Genomic DNA, 23,306 nt, shown 5'->3' with positions numbered 1-23,306 from the left:
CTTTTTGTCTTGTTTGGCTGGGAACAGTGCCTCTTACAGCTTCCTCTACATCATAAGCAGAAGCCAGAACTCCATCATAATAATTTTAAAGCCCATTCTGGAAATTCTAAAATCTGAATCAAATGTGAGTCTTTGTTTTTTTACATTTTCCTCCTAATTTTTAGTCATTTGTTCCTGTTTTTTATAATTATTTTTCACTTTTTAAAGCATGCCTTGTAATGTTTATTGGGTATTAGAGTGGTTAAAATATTTGCAGAAGGCTTGTTGAATGTTATTTTCCTCTGAAGAGAGTTAATTTTTTTTTTTTTTTTCTGGCAGTTCTGATGCTATAAAGTCTTGGTTTTTGGCTTTGTTAGAGTTCATCCATTGGCAGTTTGACCTTACTCCTAAGGCATGACTTTTCTGGAGTCTCAAGAACTGAGGTGCCTTTTCTTTTTTCAGTACTCCTCCATCTTGACACAGCTTGTTTGCCAGCCTCTGTCTCTACAGTATGACTGGGCTGCTGAGATCCCCTGTTGGTTCTTTAGTTGCCCATCACCTGATTTTGGATGGGTTTCTCAGCATGTTTTCCTACATATTTGTAGACTTAGGAATCAGTTAACAGTTTCCGGGGGGGAATTTCTATGTAGATTTATGGGTTCTGTTTCTGCACGTTTTCTTAGGGGTCATTTTTCACCCTGAAGCCCCACCCTGCTTTGGCACCTGCAACCTCCAACCTCTGCCAGCTTAGTCCAGTTAGACCACAATATTATGTTTGGGCTTTATTTCCCATTATTGATTTAGACAATCTCTTATACAAAAGTAATGATTAAATGTGGAATTTGCTTGATGGGTTCTCAAAGAATGTAGCCCCAGAACTCTTACCTGTATTGATTGCTTTCCTGCGCCTTTAGACAGTTATTTTATATGTTTTATTTAGCATTCATAGCTGTTCTCAAGAGTGCTAGTTCAATGCACTTGTGCTTCATAAATTGGAGCCAGAAGTACCATATTCTGGAATTGTGGTAATACTGGAATTTTACTAATGCTTAACACCTTTCCATTAATATTGGTGGCTGCTGCAAATCTTTGCCAGGTTCCTACTGTGTTAAACGGATAAAATCAGTTCTTATATAATAGTTACCATAGACCATGAAGGTTAGCTACTTATTAACTTTACTTTTATCTTTTGGAATAAAAGAAGGTGTTTAGTACATCAGGAAAGATCTCTGAAAGCCAGAGTACAAATGGGGAATCAATACCATTAAAGGTCTTAATTAAACTTCATACTGACATAAGCTTCTATTTTTTGAATTATAGTCATTGGAAGGTTTTCATAGAATTGGGAGTTCTTATCATAGTTTCTCATGTTTTTATCTCCAGGAAGATGAAGTCCTCAGTACATTCTGAAGAGGATGATTTTGTTCCAGAACTACATAGAAATGTTCACCCTCGGGAGCGGCCTGATTGGGAAGAAACACTTAGCACAATGGTACATCAATTTTATGCATATGTATCTGTGTATATTTTACTTACATAAGGAGAAGGGGCTGATGAATCTTTAAAAAAATTGTTTTTTTGTTACTTTGTTAATTTATTCAGGAAATATCTATTGAGCAGATAATCTATTCCAAGCAATGTTTAAAACTCTGTGGGCAGAGTCTTGAAAAAAAATACCAATTTCCTACCTTTGTGGTGCTTATATTTTAATGGGGTAGGACGAGAAGGAAACAATTAAATATATAATATGTCAAGTGATGGGAAATGCTATTGTAGACAATTAATTGTAGAGTAGTGGGGTTACAGAGTTAGGAGGATTGGAAAACCATTTACAGAGAAATGGTTTGGATGGATGGAGAGCTGATCATGTAGTTTTTTGTGGTCCATTATAAAGACTTAGGTTTCTTATGCTGAGTGAGATGGGAAACCCCATTGGAGGATTTTTGGTTGAGAAGTCACATGATCTGGCTTGAACTTTTAAAGGAAATCTCTGGTTTTTGTTTATAGGCTAAAGGGGGAGGCAAAAGAAGAAATAAGGAGACCAACTAGAAGGTTATTATAATAGGTGAACAGTAATGATAGCTTGAACCATGCTGGTAGATATGGTGGAAAATGGTTAGATTCTGGAGAGAGTTTTACAAAGCCTACTATTTTTGCTGATGAATGGGATATAGAGTGAGCTACAGATATATCAAAGATGGTGTCAGGTGTTTTGGCTTGATCAACCTGAAGACTGGAGTTTACATTTCCTGAGATACTGGAAAAGCAGTTTTTGTTGGGGTTTGATTAGGAAAATCCTATGCAATGTAGTTTTCCACATGATAAGTTTGAGATACATGTTTAATCTATTATAACTTTTTGCAGCTCAGGTCTGTGAACAGTGACATTTTTTTTTTTTTATGGAGAATAACATTTTACTTAATTGTAGTTAAAAGTTAGTGTTTTTTATCATCAAAATTGAATGCAGATACTCATCTGTCAATGCTGGTCTATAATAAGATTTTACAATTTTATTTTTGAAAATGCCTTTTCAATCAGGTACTGCCAAATGCTGACATCCGTTCGTGAGCATATGATTTTAATTGAGCATATTTATCGCTTAAAGGGCATTTATAGAATTCTATTAGATTCTTCTCTTGTTATTTACCTTTTAGCATAACATTATATTACAAACTTCCGGTGGAAGGTTAGGGTGAAGCTCCTCATTTGCAAAGTTAAATGGATTTTGCAGTATGGAAATATACTTTGCGCTTGTATTGTGGTCAGAAAAACTGTACTGGAACTGTAGTTTGAGCTCTGAAAATATATTCACTGCAAATTTATGTGGTAATAGAGATCTTTCTTCTTGTTTTAATGTTTGATAGCTTGATAAAAATATATGGCAGCTCATGATTGTGGCTCTGACATTTATCACAGTGTAAATTTCTCATAAGCTATGTTTTCTTTGCAATTTTAGGTTAAATTGATCAAGAAATAGCATCAAATCTACAGCAAAAACTAATTATGAAAGCCATTTAGCATTCACTAACAGAGGTTGAAAATATGTCCAACTGAACCTTTTCTGTTTCTTATTTATTTATTTATTTATTTATTTATTTATTTATTTATTTATTTATTACCAAAAATCTGTATAATGTATCTTAGTGGATTCCACTTCAGGTTGTACTGAATCAATGTTTGTTGGCTTTATTTGAGAATATTGTTGGCTTTGATTGTCCCATGAAGACTGTACATAGGGACTAATTCTTCACTCACTTGGAACTCAGCATTGACTCCTCAACAACTGAGCAGTATTGGCTGCATTTGTTGACTCATCAAGAGTTAAGGAAAACCAGTTGAAATCATTTGCATTCTTTGTAAACTGACTCTTGATTTCGCTCTCAATGACCTCAACTCTTCAAGCCTGTACTTACCAAAAGACTTTTGTTTTCTCTGGATTTCTTTGCTGTAGTCAAACATGATTTAAGTGATTCACCATTGGTCTCTGGCTTTCCTTGGTCTGCCAACAAATGATCTACTTGGGAATTTACTCTGGATGCAGTCTTGTTTTTATTTTTATGAAGGAATTCTGTGTGAGGCTTTGCTCATTTACTCTGTTTTAGAGTTTTCTGACTTTTCAGATTGTTGTTTTCTTATGAGTTGAGAATATTATGATGAGTGCATAGTTTGGTAATGTTTGATTTGTCTTTCTGCACAGCTGTAGTGCCAGTGCATAAGAAACACAGTGTTTTGCCATCTTATTTTATAATGAAACCCACGTTCTCCTTTGCCTTAAAAGCATGACATTCAGAGTCCACTTATCTCTTTGCTTATTTTTTACATGTGTATAGATAGGTAATTTAAAAAATATGGTATGGTGATAACGTGGAACTAGAAATGCTGTGGAGTTATAACTCAGTAGTGCAGTTTAGGGTGTGATGAGCAGCAGTATGAATCAGTGAGAGTGCCTCATAAGGTCTCTTTCATAGCTACTCAGTTCTGTCATTGTAATATGAAAGCAGCCATAGACAACACATAAGTGAGCATGGCCGTGTTCCGATAAAACTATTTATGGACACATTGGAGTTTCATGTAATTTTCGTATGTCATTGGATGATCCTCCTTCTTTTGATTTTTTTCCCCCCAAACATTTAAAAGTATAAAAGTCACCTCTAGCTTATGGGCTGTACAAAAACAGGCATTGGGCTGGGTTGGCTCTAATTTTTTTTTTTAATGTGTACTTGTTTATTTTGAGACAGACAGCACACATGTGCATGCATGAGTCAGGGAGGGGCAGAGAGGGGCAAGCAGGCTCTGCCCAGACGATGCAGATGTGGGGCTCAGTCTGATGAACTGTGAGATCATGACCTGAGCTGAAATCAAGAATCAGATGCTCAACCGACTGAGCCACCTGGGCTCCCTTGGGTTGGCCCTAGTTTTGGGTCCTGCCTTATATAATTATAACGTAAGATGTAAGGCTCTCTGAAATATTCCAGATAGAAAAGGATTCTATTTTAATTCTCACAGTATGTTGTTCATATCTGTGTCTGAATACTTAATCTCATTCTAGTTATTTATGGTTGTTACCTCCTTTTATTATATTGTGAGTTTTTTGAGAAGGGATAAAGATAATATTGTATTCATTTTATTGAAGGATAAACTTTAAAAGAGGATATAATCATGACTTGCTTACAAATATAAAATGAACACATGCCTGAGATATTTAACTCATTAATTAATGAAGGAACCAGTCAAGTGTTATAACTTGATTCAAAGGAGATTTGGTTCAAAGGAGAATTCTAAGTGCCTTACTGTTAAGAGATTAATCATGCTAAAATAGATGCAAATGGATGCAAAAACTGGCAAAACTGCTTAGTTCCACTGGACACAATTTGCATTTCTATGGACAGGAATTATTTGTACTATTAGTTTTCTGCAAGTTAACTTCTCTGCAGGGATGGAAAATAGCCTCAGCAAAGACAAGTCCCACACCCCTATTTAAGTCAAGGAATTCCTAGAGGTACTGGACTTCCATTGAAAAGATATTCAATAATTTGGTTTGCTAATAGTATATGGAAACCCAACTGTTTTAATGACTTTGTATTCTGAAACTTTACTGAGCTTATTAGTTCTAACAGTTTTTTGTTGGAATCTTTAGGGTTTTGGATATAATATGTAATCTAGAAATAGTTACAATTTTACTTCTTCCTTTCTGATTTGGAGGTCTTTTATTTCTTTTTCTTGCTTAATAGCTCTGGCTAGGATTTCCACTACTGTTTTGAATAGACATGATGAGAGTGGACATTTTTGTCTTCCTTGTCACTGAGTATGATATTAGCTCTGGGCTTGTCATATATGGCCCTTATTATGTCATTTATATCATCTGTATTGAGAGTTTGTGTCATAAATGGATGTTGAATTTTTTCAAAAGCTTTTTCTACATCTATTGAAATGCTGATTTGATTTTTATCTTTGTTAAGGTGGTGTGTCATGTTGATTGATTTGTGGATGTTGAATTAACCTATGATCCCTGAAATAAATCACACCTGATTATAGTGTATGATCCTTATAATACACTGTTGGATTCAGTTTGCATCTATGTTCATCAAGGATATTGTCCTGTAATTTACTTTCTCGTGATGTTCTTGTCTGCTTTTGATATCAAAGTAATGATGGCCCTGTATAATCAGTTTGAGAGTGTTCCCTCATACTTTTTGAGAAGAATTTGGTATTAATTCTTCTTTAAATGTTTGGTCAAATGTGCTAGTGAAGCTACCTGATCCCAGACTTTTATTTGCTGGGAGGTTTTTGATTACTGATTCAATCTCCTTACTAATAATTGATCTGTTAGAAATCATTTTTAAAATTAAGACAACAACAGGGGTGCCTGGGTGGCTCAGTCAGTTAAGCAGACAACTGTGGCTCAAGTCATGATCTCACAGTTCATGGGTTCAAGCCCCGCATCGGGCTCTGTGCTGACAGCTCAGGGCCTGGAGCCTGCTTCAGATTCTGTGTCTCCCTCTCTCCCTGCCCCAACCCCACTTGCATTCTGTTTCTTTCTCAAAAAAAAAAAAAAAAATTAAAAAAAATTAAATTAAAAAAAAAATTAAGACAACAACAAACCCTAAAGTAGCTCCCTATCCTGTGGTTTATGGCTTATGGTTTATGGTGTATAATTTATTTATTACTCTTAATAAATTTATAATTAAATAAATAGCTATAAGTATTGTAAAAAATTAATAAAAACTATAGTTTTTCTAAATTAGTAATGAAATATTTATTTGCAATTATTTAACAATAAAATCATTTAGTGAAAAAAATTAGGATCTTAAAAAAATGAGATAAAAAAACCCAAAAAGAGGGAGAATCTTTAAGTAGTTTTGAATATTCTAACTAAAACCACCTTATATTATACTTCTTAGTGTTTCATTATTTATTTTATTTTTAGTTTTAATTATATCTGTAATCTCAGAATGGATCCTGTTAATTCTCAAGGTTTTTGTTTTTGTTTTCTTTTTTTTGTTTTTTTTTGTTTGTCTTTTTGTTTTGTTTTGTTTTGTTTGTTTTGGTGGTGGTGTTTTTAGGAACAGTTTCTCACTTGAGGGTCTGTTTCTAATCAATGTGTTCAAGGCTAATGGCTAAAGCAGGTCATGTTGTAGTAAAGAAGTTGTTATTGACAAAATAAAAACGGTCCTTGGTGAAAATACTCATAGATGCTAACAACCAGAGCCATGAAAATTAAAACAAGTTATAAATTTTGAATTTCCAAAATACCTAAAATTTTATGAAGGAAGATAACAAGTTAATGCTCAGTGTTGTTAACATTGTATGTGTGCCCCTACAAATGCCATCCCCTTTCCCTTTCTCATACACAAACACATGTGTGCTTGGCTCCTGTGTGTGTGTGTGTGTGCACACATGTTCTCTCCCGTGTGCACATACTCCCTCTCTCTCATGCACACACAGACAATCACAGTCCCAGTCACTCACTCCTGAAGGGTTGGTTGGCTTTTCCCCCTCTGTATCTCTTCTTCCCACCTGCTAAATGCAGGCATTCACAGGGGTCTGTATTTTGTTTCTTTATGCTTGTTTCTTCCCACTTCTTTACTATTCCTGCAGATTTGACTGTCATCTCTCTACAGATGACTTCATGTCCCATATCTCTAGCTCCGTAAGAATTCATTCCCCACTGGAAGGTCCTAGAGAAACTGTGAGTTATAGATTTTCACTAAATCTCTGTTTTCCTTCTCCCAGAAATGAGTTTCTTCCTTTTAACTTGACGGTTTATGGTAAGAACACTAACTTTATTCCAGTCACTCCGGTTCAGAATCCTTGCATTTGTTATAAATCATTTTGCTCTAGTCACATGGCCTCCTTGCTCTTTCTCAAATATGTCAAGTATTCTCTCACTTCAGGGCCTTTGTATTTGTGTTCTCTTCTCCTGGAAAGTGCTTTCTCTACACGATCTGCAAAGCTTGCTCTTTTCCTTCTGTCTGGTTTCCTCGAATGTTACAGTTAAGTGCTGCCTTTACTCACCCTCTTAGAGAAAATAATAGCCCAGACTTCCTCTTTTTTTGTACTCAGCTTGAATTTTCTCTGTAGTACTTGCAAATGTAATTTGTATCATTATTATCTCTCTTTTCCATTAGATTTTAAGCTCCTTGAGTACAGGGACTGTCACTTTTGTTAACTGTTTCATCATCTGTGTAACTCTGAGTAAACTCTTAGTAAAATACTTTTTGAATGAATGAAACTCTCATTCCTGGACAAGTAGAAACACTTGTTTTTCCTTGAAAATGCCTTAAATTTTCCTGCTTCATTATCTCACTTGTCAGATGTTAATATCTTCTTTCTTTTCTTTTTTATTTTCTGTTCTTTTATTTTCTATTCTCTCTCTTTTTTTCTCTTCTCTCCTTCCTTTTTTTTTAAGACAAAAGTTGAGACCATTGGTACATTTTTCTTAACTTTTCGAAAGTACCCTATGTATCTGGAGCATTTCCTCCGTCTGTTGCCTGCTTTCTAAAGAGGAATGAGGATTGGTGAAAACAGCTGGATTATTTCTTCCTGAATAATCTTGAGCAAGAGGTAATTTTGGAGGAGGTCTGTATTTTGTTTATTGCTCCTTATATTAATAGTTGTCCACTCTGTTCGATACTTACACTGGTTCCTTTTACCCATAGAGCTGTAAAAAATTGCAGTTTGAGTAAAAGAAAAAAAAAGTCTTTGCAAATGTTCTTTAGGTGAATGTCTTTAGCTCCTTTATTACAGTGTGATGTTTAACAGTTTAGTTTTGACTGAATTTTAGTTATAACTAGAGAAACCGGTGATGTTTATCATTTCACAGCCTTTAAAAGCTGAATGTTTTGTTTAGTTTTGCTTTCTGAATAATCACAAATGCAACCATTGATTAATATGCAAAGCCCAGGTTTTGAATTTGTGCCAGTGTATTCAGAGCTCTTCAATAAACAACCCCAAACCCACCCCATTCCACAGTACATCCTTTTCTGGCTGAAGATTGTGGGAATTCTCTGGCATGAATCAAGTGGCATTAATTATTGAAGATAATTAATGGTCTGCTGAGTGTTCTGAGATATGTATTAGGTGAACCATATGAAATTGTTAGTTGTATACATTAAAGAAGCTCAAAATTGGAAGTTTTACAAGGTTAAACGTAAAATCTTTTGAATTGTTGAGCTGATCTCAAACTCAGTATTTTATTGTTAATTATTAAACTGAAAACTACAGTTCACCCTTGATCAACACGGGTTTGAACTGCACAGGTCCACTTGTACTTGCATTTTCTTTGTAAATACAGTATGGTACTGTAAATCTATTTTCTCTTCAGTGTGAGTTTCTTAATAACATTCCCCCTCCCAGCTTATTGTAAGAATACAGTACATAATACATATAAATACAAAATATATGCTAATTGACTATTTATTTTATCATAAGGCTTCTGGCCAACAGTAGGCTATCAGTAGTGAAGTTTTTGGGAGTCAGAAGTTAAGCTGCAAGCTTAAATTTTTGACTGTGCCAGGAGTCATCATCCTTAATCCCCATGTTGTTTAAGGGTCAGTTGTACATTCCAAATATTGTGCTTTTTAAGGGGTTAAGTGATCTAGATGTTACTTTTAATGATAGAATTTGTTATATAGCTTTCCAAAAAAATTATCAAACTTATGAAACATTCAGGGAGAAAGTACATAAAACATACAGTTAGAGGAATAGTGATTCTTGTAGATCTGAACAGGAGTGTCATGGGTAGTCTAGAATCTTGCTATGTCTTTCTTTAATAGAAAATTTCCAGTGAAGTATCTTCTGCATTTGTGGTTCTTTCTTCCCTTCTGCCATTCTTTTGTTTATACCCTACCTTATTTCAGAAAGAATTTGTATTTTTTATTCTATATTCTGTATTTAAATATTACATGCAAATTTTTATTAGTAGATCTGTTGTACAAAATTCAAATGTAGAAACAGATTAGTATCAGTTTCTAGCAGCAATGAAGACTGGCAATAATTTACCTGAATAAAGTCCCTATAAAGGCAATGTTATACTGTTTTTAAATTTTCCTAAGAAGCTTAATATAAAATATCTGGCAAATTTATGTACAACGATGGAACCCTGGATGTTCAGTCGATTAAATACCTGCTGAATAAGGAGGATTATCTTGTAATGATTGGAACAAACAGGAGTCAGATGAAGGAGAGATGAATCTCCATTATAGAGAAGTATAAATTTCAGAATATCTAATGATTTTGCTGATATGTCAGTGTGTTAATTTTTACGTTGATTCCAGATGTTGCCTGGTAGGGGCTTTGTGATTATTATAGCAATGGTACTTGGTAATAACTTTTCCTAAATTATTTTAAACATTGCCCTGAATATTTTTTTTTCTTGGTGTTAATTGGTTCTCTCTGAAGAGACATTATTTTGCAGTAGAATTGAACTTAAAGGCAACTTCTTCCCTGTGAAGGAACTGGTTTTATAATCACTCTTAGGAATCATAGATTTTTTTGCTTTAGTAATCTCACTTAATTGTTACCAGTCAAAATAGAAAATTAAGTAGGATAATTATATAGTTTACTCCTGGGGCTTACTTGATGGTTGTTTGTATGCTTTTGGAGGGGAGTTATCCTTGTACATAAATCTACCTGCCTCCTTTGATTTCAGAGTGTTTTTTAGCATTTGCACATTAGGAGTTCAGTTCTAAATACCATATTGAAGGAAATAAGTGAAGAAAATTATGTAATTTGTTTTTAACATTGAGGGTATTTTGCTGTATCAAAAATTCTTTTGAAGATATTCACACAGATAACTCAGTTCATTAAAGTTTTTGGTAATATACTTTAAAAATCATTTCAGTGATACTGTTGTTCAACATAGTATACTGTAGATTTAATAGATTTAGCTTTTCTGTAGTATTGGGATAATTATTATTACATTTCCCCTCTTTGTCTCTTGCTTCTTTGTAAGAAAGGGAACAATACTTAGACCGATTAAAATTTAAAGTTTCTATAAACATATTTCATTTCAGAGATTTATTCCATGTACGTCTTACAGTTAAACTACAGTCGAGTACAGAAACTGACAGTCCTGTTTGCCTTTCTTGACAGAACAGATTTCATATTCAGGTCTTGTTTTTTTAGTTAGCTGTGTATATGTTAATGCGTATGTATTATGTACAGATTTTCCCTTGACTGATGATGGGGTCATGTCCTGACAAACTCATTGTAAGTCAAAAATATTCTAAGTTGAAAATGCAGTTAGTACATCTAACCCACTGAACATCATAGCTTAGCCTAGCCTATCTTAAATGTGCTCAGAACGCTTACGTTAGTCTACAGTTGGGCAAAATCATTTAACCCAAAGCCTGTTTTATAATAAAGTGTTGAATATCTCAGTGGATTTATTGTATATTGTATGGAAACTGAAAAGCGGAATGATTGTATAGGTACAGAGCCAGTGCTTATCCTCATGATCCTATTGTTGACTAGGAGCTGTGATTCACTACTGCTGCTGTCGAGGGCCACTAAAAGTATGCCACTGCATATTGCTAGCTCAGGAGAAAAAAACTCAAAACTTAAAGTACAGTTTGTACTGAATGTGAATTGCTTTCACACCATCGTAAAGTCAAAAAGTTGTAAGTCGAGCCATCTTAAGTCAGGGACTGTCTGTATATGTGTGCAGTTCTACCAACAAAGAGCTCCTACGTTGTTTTTTTTTTTTTTTTTCCTGTTTAAGAGGCCAAAGATCCTTCCCTTTACTACTATATTTTAAGCAGAAATGCTATTTTTCATCATCATATCAAGAAACATTATTTATAATATTATTCTAAAGCTGTTGTGCCTTCTCTCAAATTCTGAGTGCAAATAAAAAGAATATATTAAATAAGATTTGAATCTGTTAAAGGAAAAAAGTAAGAAGTAACAGAAAGTTACCATTTTTTCCCCTGAATTATTTTCACATGCTTTTTTGCTAGCCTTGTGCATAAAGAGAATCTTGATCTAGGCTTCCTTTACTCACATATCTTGTGTTTGTTCTTTGAAGAAAAGGCCATTTTGGTAACAGCATATTCTTACACTTGGTTGCATTTTGATGTTCTTTGTGAATGCTTATTTGGTGATATTATTGTTAATTTTCTATAACAGTTTCAGAACCATCTTTGTTGTTCTTAAGTATTAACTACTCATTTTGAATAATTTGCCTTTATGCCCAGTTACACATTGATTATTACAATCTTGCTTTTTCAGTTGATTATAGATGTGTATGTATGTATATGTACCTATGTGTCAGTATGGGTGTTATTTGGTTGCTGTACCTTTTGAAAATAGGAGATTTTATATAAAATCACTTATATTTCAAATTACTGGAATTACATATAAATACAATTACATCTTCATAATTTAGTAATGAATGTCATGGAGCTGGGTTTGGGATTTCCTGCCCCTCTGCTTTGTTCTGTTTTGCAGGAGGCTAATCCCTGCAAACTACATGCTCTCTTGCCAGCAGACTTCTGGCAAGGTTTGGCCAGTGGGAGGTACTGGTAGAAGATTGGAGGGCAGGAAAAGGGGAGAAAATAGGTCATTTCTCCTTCTCTTTTTATCTGGTTTGAGATACATCTCCATTGTGGTTCTAGCTCCTACCACATTAACTCATGACTTGGCTCAGTGAACAAAAAATTCCATTTTATTACTACAACATGGGTATATCTCATCATAAATATGCTTTTCTCTTTTTCTTTCCTAAGTTGCCTATAAATATGAATACCGACTTTTGTCTCTTGGAATTATATTGAGTATCTAACCTCCTTTAGTTATGACAGGTTGTTATGCATTTGCATATGATAGCTGTAATATGTAGGTAATATGCAGAGGTGGAAGAAGGTAGCTAACTAGCTTGCTTTCTCTCTTTCTCTCAGTAAAGCCTTCTTCCTTTATAAAAATAAAACATACTTATATAGAAAATGCAGAAAAGTGAGAAAAAAAAGACTCACCCATAGTCCTATTTTCCATACTGGTGAGATTATTTTGGTATATTTCCTTCGTGACTCTTACAATGCAGAGAAACTTTAACACCCATATGAACACATTTTTCTTATACAAATTTCTCCAAATTGTTACTTGCAAAGAATACTGCTTTGTTAATATATTCTTTTCCCCATCATGTCTGGGAATATAGTTTTATTCTTGTAAACCATATACAGTTTTCTATCTTTTTCTCCCCATTTAACATATGCATTCTACCTTATTATTAAGGTGCTGCAGTGAAGAGAAAACTGAATATTCCCCATTGTACATTATGGAAAGTGTCATAGGTAAAGGAGTTGGCTGGTTCACTGGAAGGAAGAGATCTCTGGAAAAGACTGGCTGGTAGACATAGTGTAGGGAACCGCTGTGAAAGGGGAATAAAAAATATTGCCATGGAGAGGGAAAGGAATTAAGTTTTCCTCCTTGTAGGGGAAAAGAGTGAGGGTCTTGAGAGCAGCAAAATGGGTATGGGACAGATTGTAGCATGCACATTGAAATATGGGTTGCAAGGGAGAAAGTAGAGATGGCTGTTGCCCCGAGTCAGATCTGTGTCCTTCCTGCTGGCTACCAACCCCACCTGCAGAAATTGCACTTGCTTCCAGGGCTTGCCTTCACATGAACAAGACTCCTGTGAGACTTCAGCAGGAGTGTTTGGAGAGTACTGAAGTCAGTGCTTTCGGTGGAGTCTGGGAGTGCTGGAAAGCAAGAGCTCCTGGGGCTTTGCGTCCCAGTTCTGGGAAGAGAGAGTTTTAATTGCATGAGAAATAAAGGAGCACTTAAAGCCTGAGATCACTCAGGAATTTCTAGGGTCTTAAATATACACATTATTAGTATTTATTTTCTATAGCTGTATGAGAAATTATCACATATGTAGAGACTTAAGACAATACTCATTTGTTGTCTTACAGTTCTGTAGGCCACAAGTTTGGGCAAGCTGAACTGGGTTTTCTGCTCAGGGTCTTGTAAGGCCGAAATCAGGGTGTTGGCTGGATTGGGCTCTCATCGGAGGACTGAAGAATCTGCCTCCCACCTCATTTAAGTTATGGGCCATATCTGCTTCCTTGTGGTTTCTTCTAGTTCCTGGGTCTGGGGTCCCACTTTCCTTGCTGGCTGTCAGTGGGGACTGTTTTCTACTATTAGAGGCTACCTGAATTCCTTCTTACTTGGACACTTCAGTCTTCAAAGCCAGCAGCAGCACCTTGAATCCTTATCATGCATTAAATCTTTGATTTTCCCTTTTGCTACCGGCTGGAGAAAGCTGCTTTCGAAGTGCTTTTGTGATTAGATTAGGCCCATCCAGACGGTTATCGTATTTTAAAATCAACTGACCTGGGAATGGAATTACATCCACAAGGTCTCTTCCCATCATTACCTAGGTTAGTGTTTGAATAACCAGGAGGTAGGCCTCTTGGCAGGTGTTTGTGGGGGGAGGGTGGGCTGCCTTCCTTAGAATGTTGCTTACCACATTGTTACATAGTTTTTCTCTGTTATATGTGCTTTAATGTATTTAACTCATGTGATAATATTAGTTGATAGAAATCACAAATATTCCAGGAGATTTAAAACCACTAATACTTTATAAAACTGTAACTTTTTTATGTTTGCCTGGGAGAAATTTATGTATACTGTGTATTGTAATTGGTGTTAAATGAAAACTCTTAATAAAGAAATTTAAGGACTACACAATATCCTATAATATAGAATGTATTATTGATGCTTCATCAATTAGTAGGATCTTGAATTTGCTTTATTTATTTATTTTTAAAGTTTATGTATTTATTTTAATACACACACACACACACACACACACGTGTGTGTGTGTGTGTGTGTGTGTGTGTGTGCGCATGTGGGAGAGGGGTAGAGGGAAGAATAGAATCCTAAGCAGTCTCTGTGCTGTCAGCATGAGCCCAATGCGGGGCTCAATATCGCGAGTCATAGGATAATGACCTGAGCCAAAATCAAGAGTCAGATGCTCAACTGAATTTGTTTTATATTTTTCACATTGATGAATATCTTTATGATGAATTTTGTCTTTTCTTTTTATTGTTACTTTATGGGGAACTAAATCTAAAGAGTATGAAGATCCCACATTACTTATGAAGAGTTTTGTTAATTTGTATTCTAAGCAGTAATGTTTTGTGCCATATCTTTTCAGCCTTACAGAGTTTTGGTCTTTCATATTTTGATAGAAGAAAAGCTGTTTCTCATTGTAATTTTTTATTTAAAAAAGATATTGTCTTTGAACCTTTTTTCTTCCCTATATTAGATGTAGCAGATTTTGTAATAGAAACTCAGTTTAAATACTGTGTCTAATGCACTATGGCACGTTGTTTCTTCTTTATTGGTCTCAGTTTCCTCCTTGCAGTGAAATGGCTGAATGAGATTTCTTTCAGCACTCTGATTATGTGTTAAACACCTTTCCATGCCCTATTTTTTCCTTAAAAATCTGTAATACCCATTAGCATTTTGCTAGTATTTATTAAGATGGACTTTATAGACTTTGGGAGAAGATAGTCACGCACATAGATAACATAAAAGGGGTGCGCCTTGTGTTGGGGCTGACTGTAGAAGTAGCCAGCTTTAATGGTTCTGTATCCGAACACAGTGTGTTACAAGACTGTTAAATCACTTCTGTTACCCAGCCATGGGAGAGCTTTACATGGGAGCTGGAAAATAGTCATTTGCAAGATTCTTTAAAGATCTGTACCAGTGGCAGGAATGGTGGAATATTTTTCTGGGTTAGGGAGCAGTGAAGCAGAAAGGATAAAACATTACCCATTCCTGTTTTTGTTAAGTTTTCAGTATCAAATAATTTCCTGAAATGGATGAACTATTCTCGTATGTGGTTTAACTGGTTCAGATTATAGAGAAACAGATACTGTCCTTTTTATAGATGCCGCATTTTTTCAGACTGCATTAGCTTTTTACCAGTGAGGATATACTTTTATAGTTGGCTTGTGGTTAAGTATAAGCCTTAGATCTCGTTATGTGAATTTTTATCAAACAGAGTGTGCCCCCCCCATACTTATATAATTGAATTTTTGTTCTTGATGCACTTTATAATCATGTTAGTTTGTCTTTGCAGCCTGTTAAAGTCTCTTCAACTTCTGTCACTCAGAGTGCTAGAATCCCTTTTAGTTTTCTTCTGTCTATAAATCTGATAAGTATGTCATTCGTTTTCATTTATCTTTTATAAATATCCTGAGAAATTTAGGAATGAAAGAGCCTTATGGTCTGCTGCCTTCTTTTTTGCTGCATAGTGATTTATTATGTAATTGACATTTAACATATTTTGAGTATTTTATCATTTAAAAATTTTAAATTTCATTTTAAAATTCTGTTCGTGGGTATATCACAGAAGACTCAGCTACATGCTGACTGTGGTTATTCAGTGGACCTTTTGCCTTTACCTGTTCCGTTATTCTAGCAGCCTTAGTTAAAACCCCTCACCATCAAAAAATGGGGAAATGATAAGGGTTTCTGCTTAATTTCTTTGATTTGTATTTGTATCTCTTATTCTGAAAACCTTAGTTTTTAATGACATTAACAATTATTTGCTTTAATTTTCTACTTTTAATAGTTTCAAAATAATAATGCAAACATTACTGAGAATACTTTGTTTCCTTTTATCTCTAGGAGGATATATCCTATTTGAGGTCTATTACTTCACATTACTGTCATTTGAAGTAATTTCTCTCTGTGTGCTTAAGCCTCCAATTTAAAACAATAAGGTTCATTTGTTTTATTTGGCTTTGGATTTTAAGGGATTGCCTTTTTTTCTTTGCCCCAGTTTAATTTAATTTAGTTTTACAAATATTTAAAACATTTACATCTGAACTACAAAACAAGGCATTCAGAAAAATCTAGCTTCTATCCCCTGTCTCTTTGTTCCTCCATAGATAAACATTTTAATTGACTTTTGGTTTATCCTGTCTCATTTAAGTATAAGAAAATACACATATTTTTGTATTTATTTTTAGTTAAAAGGTAGCTTGTTTTTATAGCATGCTTCTCCCCGCCATGACCTATGCAGAAGATTATTTTATAGCAATACATTAAAATATTCCTCATTCCTCTTATAGCTGTTATTCACTTGTGTTGCTGCAAGATAGTTTACCATTCCCTTATGGATGGACATCTAGGTTGTTTCCACCCTTTAGTTAATCAAGATAGTCCTGCAAAGAATAACCTTATGAATATGGTACTTTGTACTTTTGCCAATATAAGAAGAAAATCGTAAAGAAATTTATGTATTATTTTGGTAAGATGTGAGAGAGAGCAGAGATAAATATGTCTTCAGCTTGTTCAGTTTACTGTTGTCAGTTGAGCAGTCTTGTTGGATGTTATTGTCTTGAATGGGTGTGGAGTTTTATCAGATAATTTTTTTGGACTTATGGCAACAATCTAGTATTTTTTCCTTATAATTTTTAATTATAATTAAGATTGAATTATAATGATAGACTTTTTTCTATTGTTGAACCAATCTTGCATTTCTGGGATAAATTCAGTTTGGTTCTGAAGTATTTTTAAAAATTCATACAGTGATGGATGTGGTTTGTTATTTTATTTAGGAACTCAAACAAATCAAAACACTGAATATCTTTCCAGGTGTTAAACCAGTCTTGCATTCTCAAGATCTATCTTGTCATGGTGTTTTCTTTTTTTTCCTTGTTGGTCTCATTTTTTCTAACTTTTTATAATCTAACTTTATATTAAAATTATTTTACACTTCAAGCAGAATGCTGGAAACTCACCACCATGTAGTTCCCTTTATCTTTTCCCTTTATTATTCTAGTTTCTGTAAGTATTACATTTACATTCATCAGTGTTATTACAATTTTTGCTTTCAATTGGCACATATATTTTAAAGAACTTAAGAGGAGATTACCGATCTATTACATTTACCTAATTATTAATTATTTCTGTTGCTCTCCCTTTTTACCAGAAGGTCCATGTTTTATTCTGATGCCATTTTCCTTCTATATGAAGAGCTTTCTTTAGAATTTCTTGTAGAATCCATCTACTGGTAACAAATGCTCTCAATTTTTGAAAATCTGAGTACGATCTTATTTTTATGTCATTTCTGAAGGATATTTTCACTTGATATAGTTTTCCGGATTGAGCGTTCTTTCAGCATTTTGTAAATGTGGTTCCACTATCCTTTGGTCTTCTTAGTTTCTAATGAGAAATCCAGTCATTTAAATCCTTATTTCTCTCTATGTAATGTAGTATGTCTTTTTTCTCTGGTGGCTGTCAGGATACTTATTTTATATAGGTTATCAACAGCTTGATTATGATGGATTGTTTTGTGGTTTTCTTTGATTTTATTCTGTTTTATTTTTGCTGATCTTGAATCTGTAAATATGTATCTTTCAACAAATTTGTTATGTTTTCATGAATTATTACATCAAAATTTTTGTTTTCTGTGACCATATTTCTCTTCCATGGGTATCTGTGAGTCTGTTCATATTTTTCAGTCTTTAATAATTTTTTTTTAGTGTTTATTCCTGAGAGAGAGAGAGAGAGAGAGAGAGCAAGTGGGGGGGAGGGGCAGAGAGAGGGAGACACAGAATCAGAAGTAGGCTCCAGGCTCTGAGCTGTCAGCACAGGGCCCAATGCCGGGCTTGAACCCACAAATCATGAGATTATGACCTGATCCAAAGTCAGACGCTTAACTGACTGAGCCACCCAGGCACCCCTGTATTTTTCAGTCTTTTAAAACAATTTTGAATATTGTCCTTCAGAGTACATAATTTCTTTTAGTCTATTGTTAGGTTGGTTCACTGACTCTTTTTCTCTATCATTTCTATTCTGCTATTGAGCCAAGTCAGTATTTTCTTATTTCAGATACTATATTTTTCCATGTTGAAATTTTTATTTGATCTTTTTTTACATTTTTCATCAAGGAATTTTTGTCTTTCCATTGGTTTCAATATCTAATGCAGTGTGTTTATTGTAATATATGTGTTTTAAAGTCTTTGATAAGTTCAACATCTGTTTCATTTCACATTTGGCCTTTCTTGATCGTCTTTTCCTTTGGAAATTGCTCATATTTTACTGGTTGTGGTGTATCTAGTAATTTTGGATTGTGTCATGGATATTTTGAATATTGTGTTGTGAGACTGACTCCACTAATGTCCTGTATAGAGTGCTGACTTTTTTCTTTTCTTTTCTTTTCTTTTTTTGTCTTATCAGACTTCAGCCTGGTTGGATTCAGATTGAACTTTCTCTCTGGACTTATTTATTCTTTAGGTGGTGGTTTTAGCATCAGTTCAGTTTTATAGTCTTTGCTGTACTCTTACTTTTGTTAGGGATTTTGCACACACTGTTCCCAAAGGATGCTTTCCCTGGTTTCTCTGATTGGAAGGGTGGAATTCTCCAAGAGCTTTAGCCTCTGGTATAATACACATTTTTTTCTGACTAAGCTACTGTTAGGTGTAAATAGTGAGAGAAAAAAGAAAAAAAATAACAAGGATTATCTCCACAATCTTTATATAAGAGTCCTTTTTCATTGTTTTTCTATTTAGAAGAATGGGTTTTCACTCTACAACTGAAGTGGTACCCTCAGGTCTGTCCTTAGGCCAGGTTGGAAGAGATAAAAGGGGAAGAAAACAATCTCTCTGCCCTTTTCCCCACAAGGGGCAGTGTTCACATCTTTTGGCCAGAAAGTTGGACTTCTCTAAGAGTTTTGCTGACTCTGCCTGTTACTCACATCCTGATTAGCCTGTCCTTGGGTCAGTCTAGGAGGTAACATGGGAAAAGCCAGGAAGCACACTGCCCCTACATTAGCTACTCTGCAAGTTTTGACTTTGTTTCCGAATCTACCTGCTGTCATTAAAATTTTTAGAGCTCTTAGGTAGTTGCATGCGTATATTTTATTTCATTTTGTTATCTTTAGAGTTTTTACCGTAAACACTGGAAAAGGCTGGAAACCTCACATTCTTTTTTTGAAATAAATTTTGCTGGATATAGAATTCTATGTTGACAGTTGTTTAAAAAAGCAACTGAAAGTACTCAGTCCAAATTTTGGTTTTCTTCTGTTTATTCCTGTGAATGTGATGTGTATTCTTTTTTTTTCCTTTGGCAGCTACTCAGATTTTATCTTTATCAGCGCTTTTCAGCCATCTGATTATGATATGCCCTGTGTAATTTTCTATGTGTTTATCAGACTCTGAATTTATGGAGTTTTCTGGATCAGTGTGTTTATAATCGTCATAAAATTTATAATTTTTTTTATCAATTATTTTTTCAATTGTTTTTTCTATTCTTCTTCTCCTTAACCCCCCTCCCACCATCCCAAGGGAAGGCATTTTCCTCTCCTTTATTTACTATCCATTACATGTATGTTAAATGGCTTTATATTGTTCTATATGTCACTGAGACTTTTTTTCCTTTTTCTTTCACACACACAAACTAAAAACCAAATAAAAATTGTTTGTGGATAGTTATCTTGCTGTTTCTTTAAGTTCACTGATCTTTTCTTCTGCTGTGTCTAATACAGGCATACCTTGGAGATATTGCTGGTTTGGCCCCAGACAATTGCAGTAAAGTGAATATTGCAATAACGCGAGTCAAATGAATTTTTTCATTTCCCAGTGCATGTAAAAGCTATGTTTACACTGTACTGCACTCTATTAAGTGCACAATAGCATTATGTCTAAAAAAATAATATTCATACCTTAATTTAAGAAATATTTTATTGCTAAAAATGCTCCTTTGATGTGTGTTAGGGGATGATGGCCTTTCTAGCACAGAGAGCCTATATTCAAAATTGAGTTAATATTTTAGTTTTCAGTCTACCAGATAAAATCATCACCATTTACCAACTATGTCCAGTTACTCTTTTTTACTTCTATATTTTTAAGTCTGTTAATGAATAATTTACAGAATAGTGAAAACCCACTTTATTAGAAATTTTAATAAGAATTTAAGCACAGCAAACCTCTTTATGTCAAGTAAATTTTGATGCACAAACTTCATAAAAAATGAAAGAATATTGTTGCACATTATTTTAGCAAAATAAGGTGATCTAGGTTGTTGTTGCAAAAGACTGTGTGATAAAGTCTTTTCAGTTGAATGAATGACTAGAGGAAAATACCATATTTTCTTTTTTGTCCTTAGAAGTATGTTGTTCACTCATAATTTTTAAGTTATATAGTATTCATCTAGGATAAATACCCTCAATCTGAGTTGTTGTTTACATGATCAACGTCACCAAATTTTTAAAATCTAGAGCTAGAGTTACCCCTTGCCTCAGCACCCCAAACAACCAGTCTGTTCTCTGTATCTATGAACTTGGTTTTTGTTGGTTTCATTTTTTAGATTTTACATGTAAGTGAGATCATATGGTATTTGTCTTTCTCTGACTTATTTCACATAACACAATGCCCTCAAGGTCCATCCGTGTTGTTGCCGGTGGCAGGATTTCATTCTTTTTTATGGCTGAGTATACACATCTTCTTTGTGAGTCTCTTCTTAATTCATTGTAACTGCTCATCCCATATTATTCTAACCTATTGCATCCTGTGGCACTGGCTCTAATAACTCAATTTTTCTGTTATAAATCATAGATGATATATTGTAAATTTGTTTCTTTACGATAGGTATTTGGATTTGCTGTTTATTTTGTCCAGAATATGGAGAACCATTTGATTTTCCAGTTTCTGGTTTTAAAATGATGCAGCTGAATGTGCCACTAGAATTAAGAAATCATGACTGTGAAAACTGGTAGACCAAGGGTTAAACTGGAAGTATGACATGCATGTCACCTTCAGATCTTGGTGTGAAAAATGCATGTTGTGATCTCCTGATTATGTTCAGATTGCCATTTCAACCTTTCTTAATCATTGTAAGCTAGGTTATTTTTTTTTCCAGTTTCCTAGGGGAGATTTTAGTTTGTGTTGAGACAGATGATATAATAGCTGCTTTTGAAACTTGATTGTAAGAGTATGATAATTCTTAAGATTCACAGAAAATTTTTCCTTATGCAGTACAGTTTTTAAATTAGGTGAATATTTTTTTTCTTAGTAATTAAAACTCAAGTGAGTTACAATTTTAAGAAAAGATTATTAAATCAGTACGCATTGCTGTTGGTACAGAGTCAGCAGAACCGTTAAAATTATGATCTGCTTTTTAAAATATTTATATTAAAGGAATAGTCCTGAATCCTTTGTTTTTATTTGCTTATTATTTTTTTTAAGGCAAGAGGAGCAGATGTCCCAGAGATTCCTGGAGATCTTGGTCTTAAGACATGTGGCAGCACAGCCAGTATGAAGGTTAAACAGGTGAAAAAGTGAGTATGATTTTACAGTGGGTTTTCAGTGAATTTGTATAAATGACAGTTTTTTAGTTCTCTTACAACTTTTATTTAGATTTCTTGGTAAATATGCTCTTACTGTCCACACATTAAATTATACTATAAGCCTAAATTATGACTCAACAATTAGTGGAATAGGTCTGAAGATTATCTGCTTATTTAAAAATAGACTTTAATTTTGTCCTTGCAACAGCTTTATGTCATTGTCTGTTAGGGTGCATTTGTTCAATGGGAACAATCCAAGTGTGTCTGTCTCAGTGCCCTTAATACATGTTCTCATTCATTTAGAAAAATCAGCTTTGTCATTTGAGTTATGAGATTGCTGTATCTCAGCTCTGCCTTTGAGAAAGCCTGAATTTGATGCCGGTAGTTGGCTCTTATGTGAAATATCTGAAGGTATCCATTTCAGTCTTTAACCGAAAAACCATTTCATACTTTCCCACTGAAGCCTTACCTACCTCCTTCCCCATCCCATGAAGTTGGCATTAAAGAACAAAAACTAGAAAAACCATCTTTTCACCCAGTAGAGTGTTAGATAGCTATGTTTTCGTTGTAAATAGAGAAAAGACAAAGATAAAAATATTCATTCTGCATCCAGACCCACCAATCCAGGACTGATGGGCTGCGACAACATTCACAGGTAAAATCTGGTTGTATATTTCATCGGGAATGCTGCTTCTGACCAGAAGTTGGCTCTTCACAGTTTTTATAACATTCACTGAAAACATAGATTTTCTACGGACATTGCCTTGGGTCAAGATTAGGAGAGTGTAGTGGTGCTTTTTAATTTTTTCTGTTGTTGTTTTTGTTTTTGACCTGTGCACTGAATGTAATTTTCATTTGATCCACTGTATTTCTGGGAAGGTTTGTGTGGCTATTTGTGTGCTCATGCGCATGCGCTTATTAAATAGTTTTGCTTGCAAGAGCTCTGCAACCCATTTTATTTTTCCCTTGGGCTTAGTTATTCTGACTGTTTCAGTATCTTGCGTCTCACTTAGTTATTTCATGTACTTCAGGTTACCCTTCACTAAAGGTCACTTTCCGAAGATGGCTGAATGTGCACATTTCCATTATGAGAACGTTGAGTTTGGCAGCATACAGGTATATTTGAAATATTTCCTATATACTGAATTAAGATATATCTATATCTGTATTTTTTTCTTGGTCTCTATTTTTATCTATATATGAGAGGTGACACTTAGAAGTAGTTTTTTCTATTGATGTCTTGTTGGTTGATGGGAAAACTTTTATTTCCTTCTGTTGGCAAATACTTGATGCCCTATAACTCCTATTTTAGGTGGAAGTAGTGTAATCGAATCACTATAAATCTTAGAACTTCTATTAGATTCCTTATAATTTGCCATTGTTTTATAGCATGAAGTATTCTAGTTGTTCCCTGACTAACATTGGGTCATAGTAATGATGATTAAATGAGAGCTGGAGTGAAGTGGAGTATGGGGCAGATGTGCTAATAGAGTTTTATTATTTTATTTTATTTTTTAGT

At 34.4% G+C, this 23,306-nt stretch overlaps 1 protein-coding gene across 2 annotated transcripts in view; it reads left to right on the top strand.

The window, feature by feature from the left end:
• Positions 1-1,364: 1,364 nt before the first annotated feature.
• The window catches only part of ARHGAP32 (Rho GTPase activating protein 32), a 179,198-nt gene continuing 157,256 nt past the window's right edge, over positions 1,365-23,306 (top strand). Inside the window, exons 1-4 of one of the 2 annotated variants that reach the window (XM_032595032.1) lie at positions 1,365-1,471; positions 21,687-21,778; positions 22,401-22,442; positions 22,819-22,903. In XM_032595032.1, coding sequence (XP_032450923.1) covers positions 1,367-1,471; positions 21,687-21,778; positions 22,401-22,442; positions 22,819-22,903 — 324 coding nt within the window. In that variant the 5' untranslated portion in view covers positions 1,365-1,366. The remainder of the gene's footprint in view (positions 1,472-21,686; positions 21,779-22,400; positions 22,443-22,818; positions 22,904-23,306) is intronic. The other variant, XM_032595033.1, reaches the window with a different exon arrangement.

The sequence above is a fragment of the Lynx canadensis genome, chromosome D1 (genome assembly GCF_007474595.2).
Source record: "Lynx canadensis isolate LIC74 chromosome D1, mLynCan4.pri.v2, whole genome shotgun sequence".
In the NCBI taxonomy this organism is placed as follows: domain Eukaryota; kingdom Metazoa; phylum Chordata; class Mammalia; order Carnivora; family Felidae; genus Lynx; species Lynx canadensis.
The sequence above is the reverse complement of the archived record's forward strand: the minus strand, read 5'-3'. Positions and strand labels throughout refer to the sequence as shown.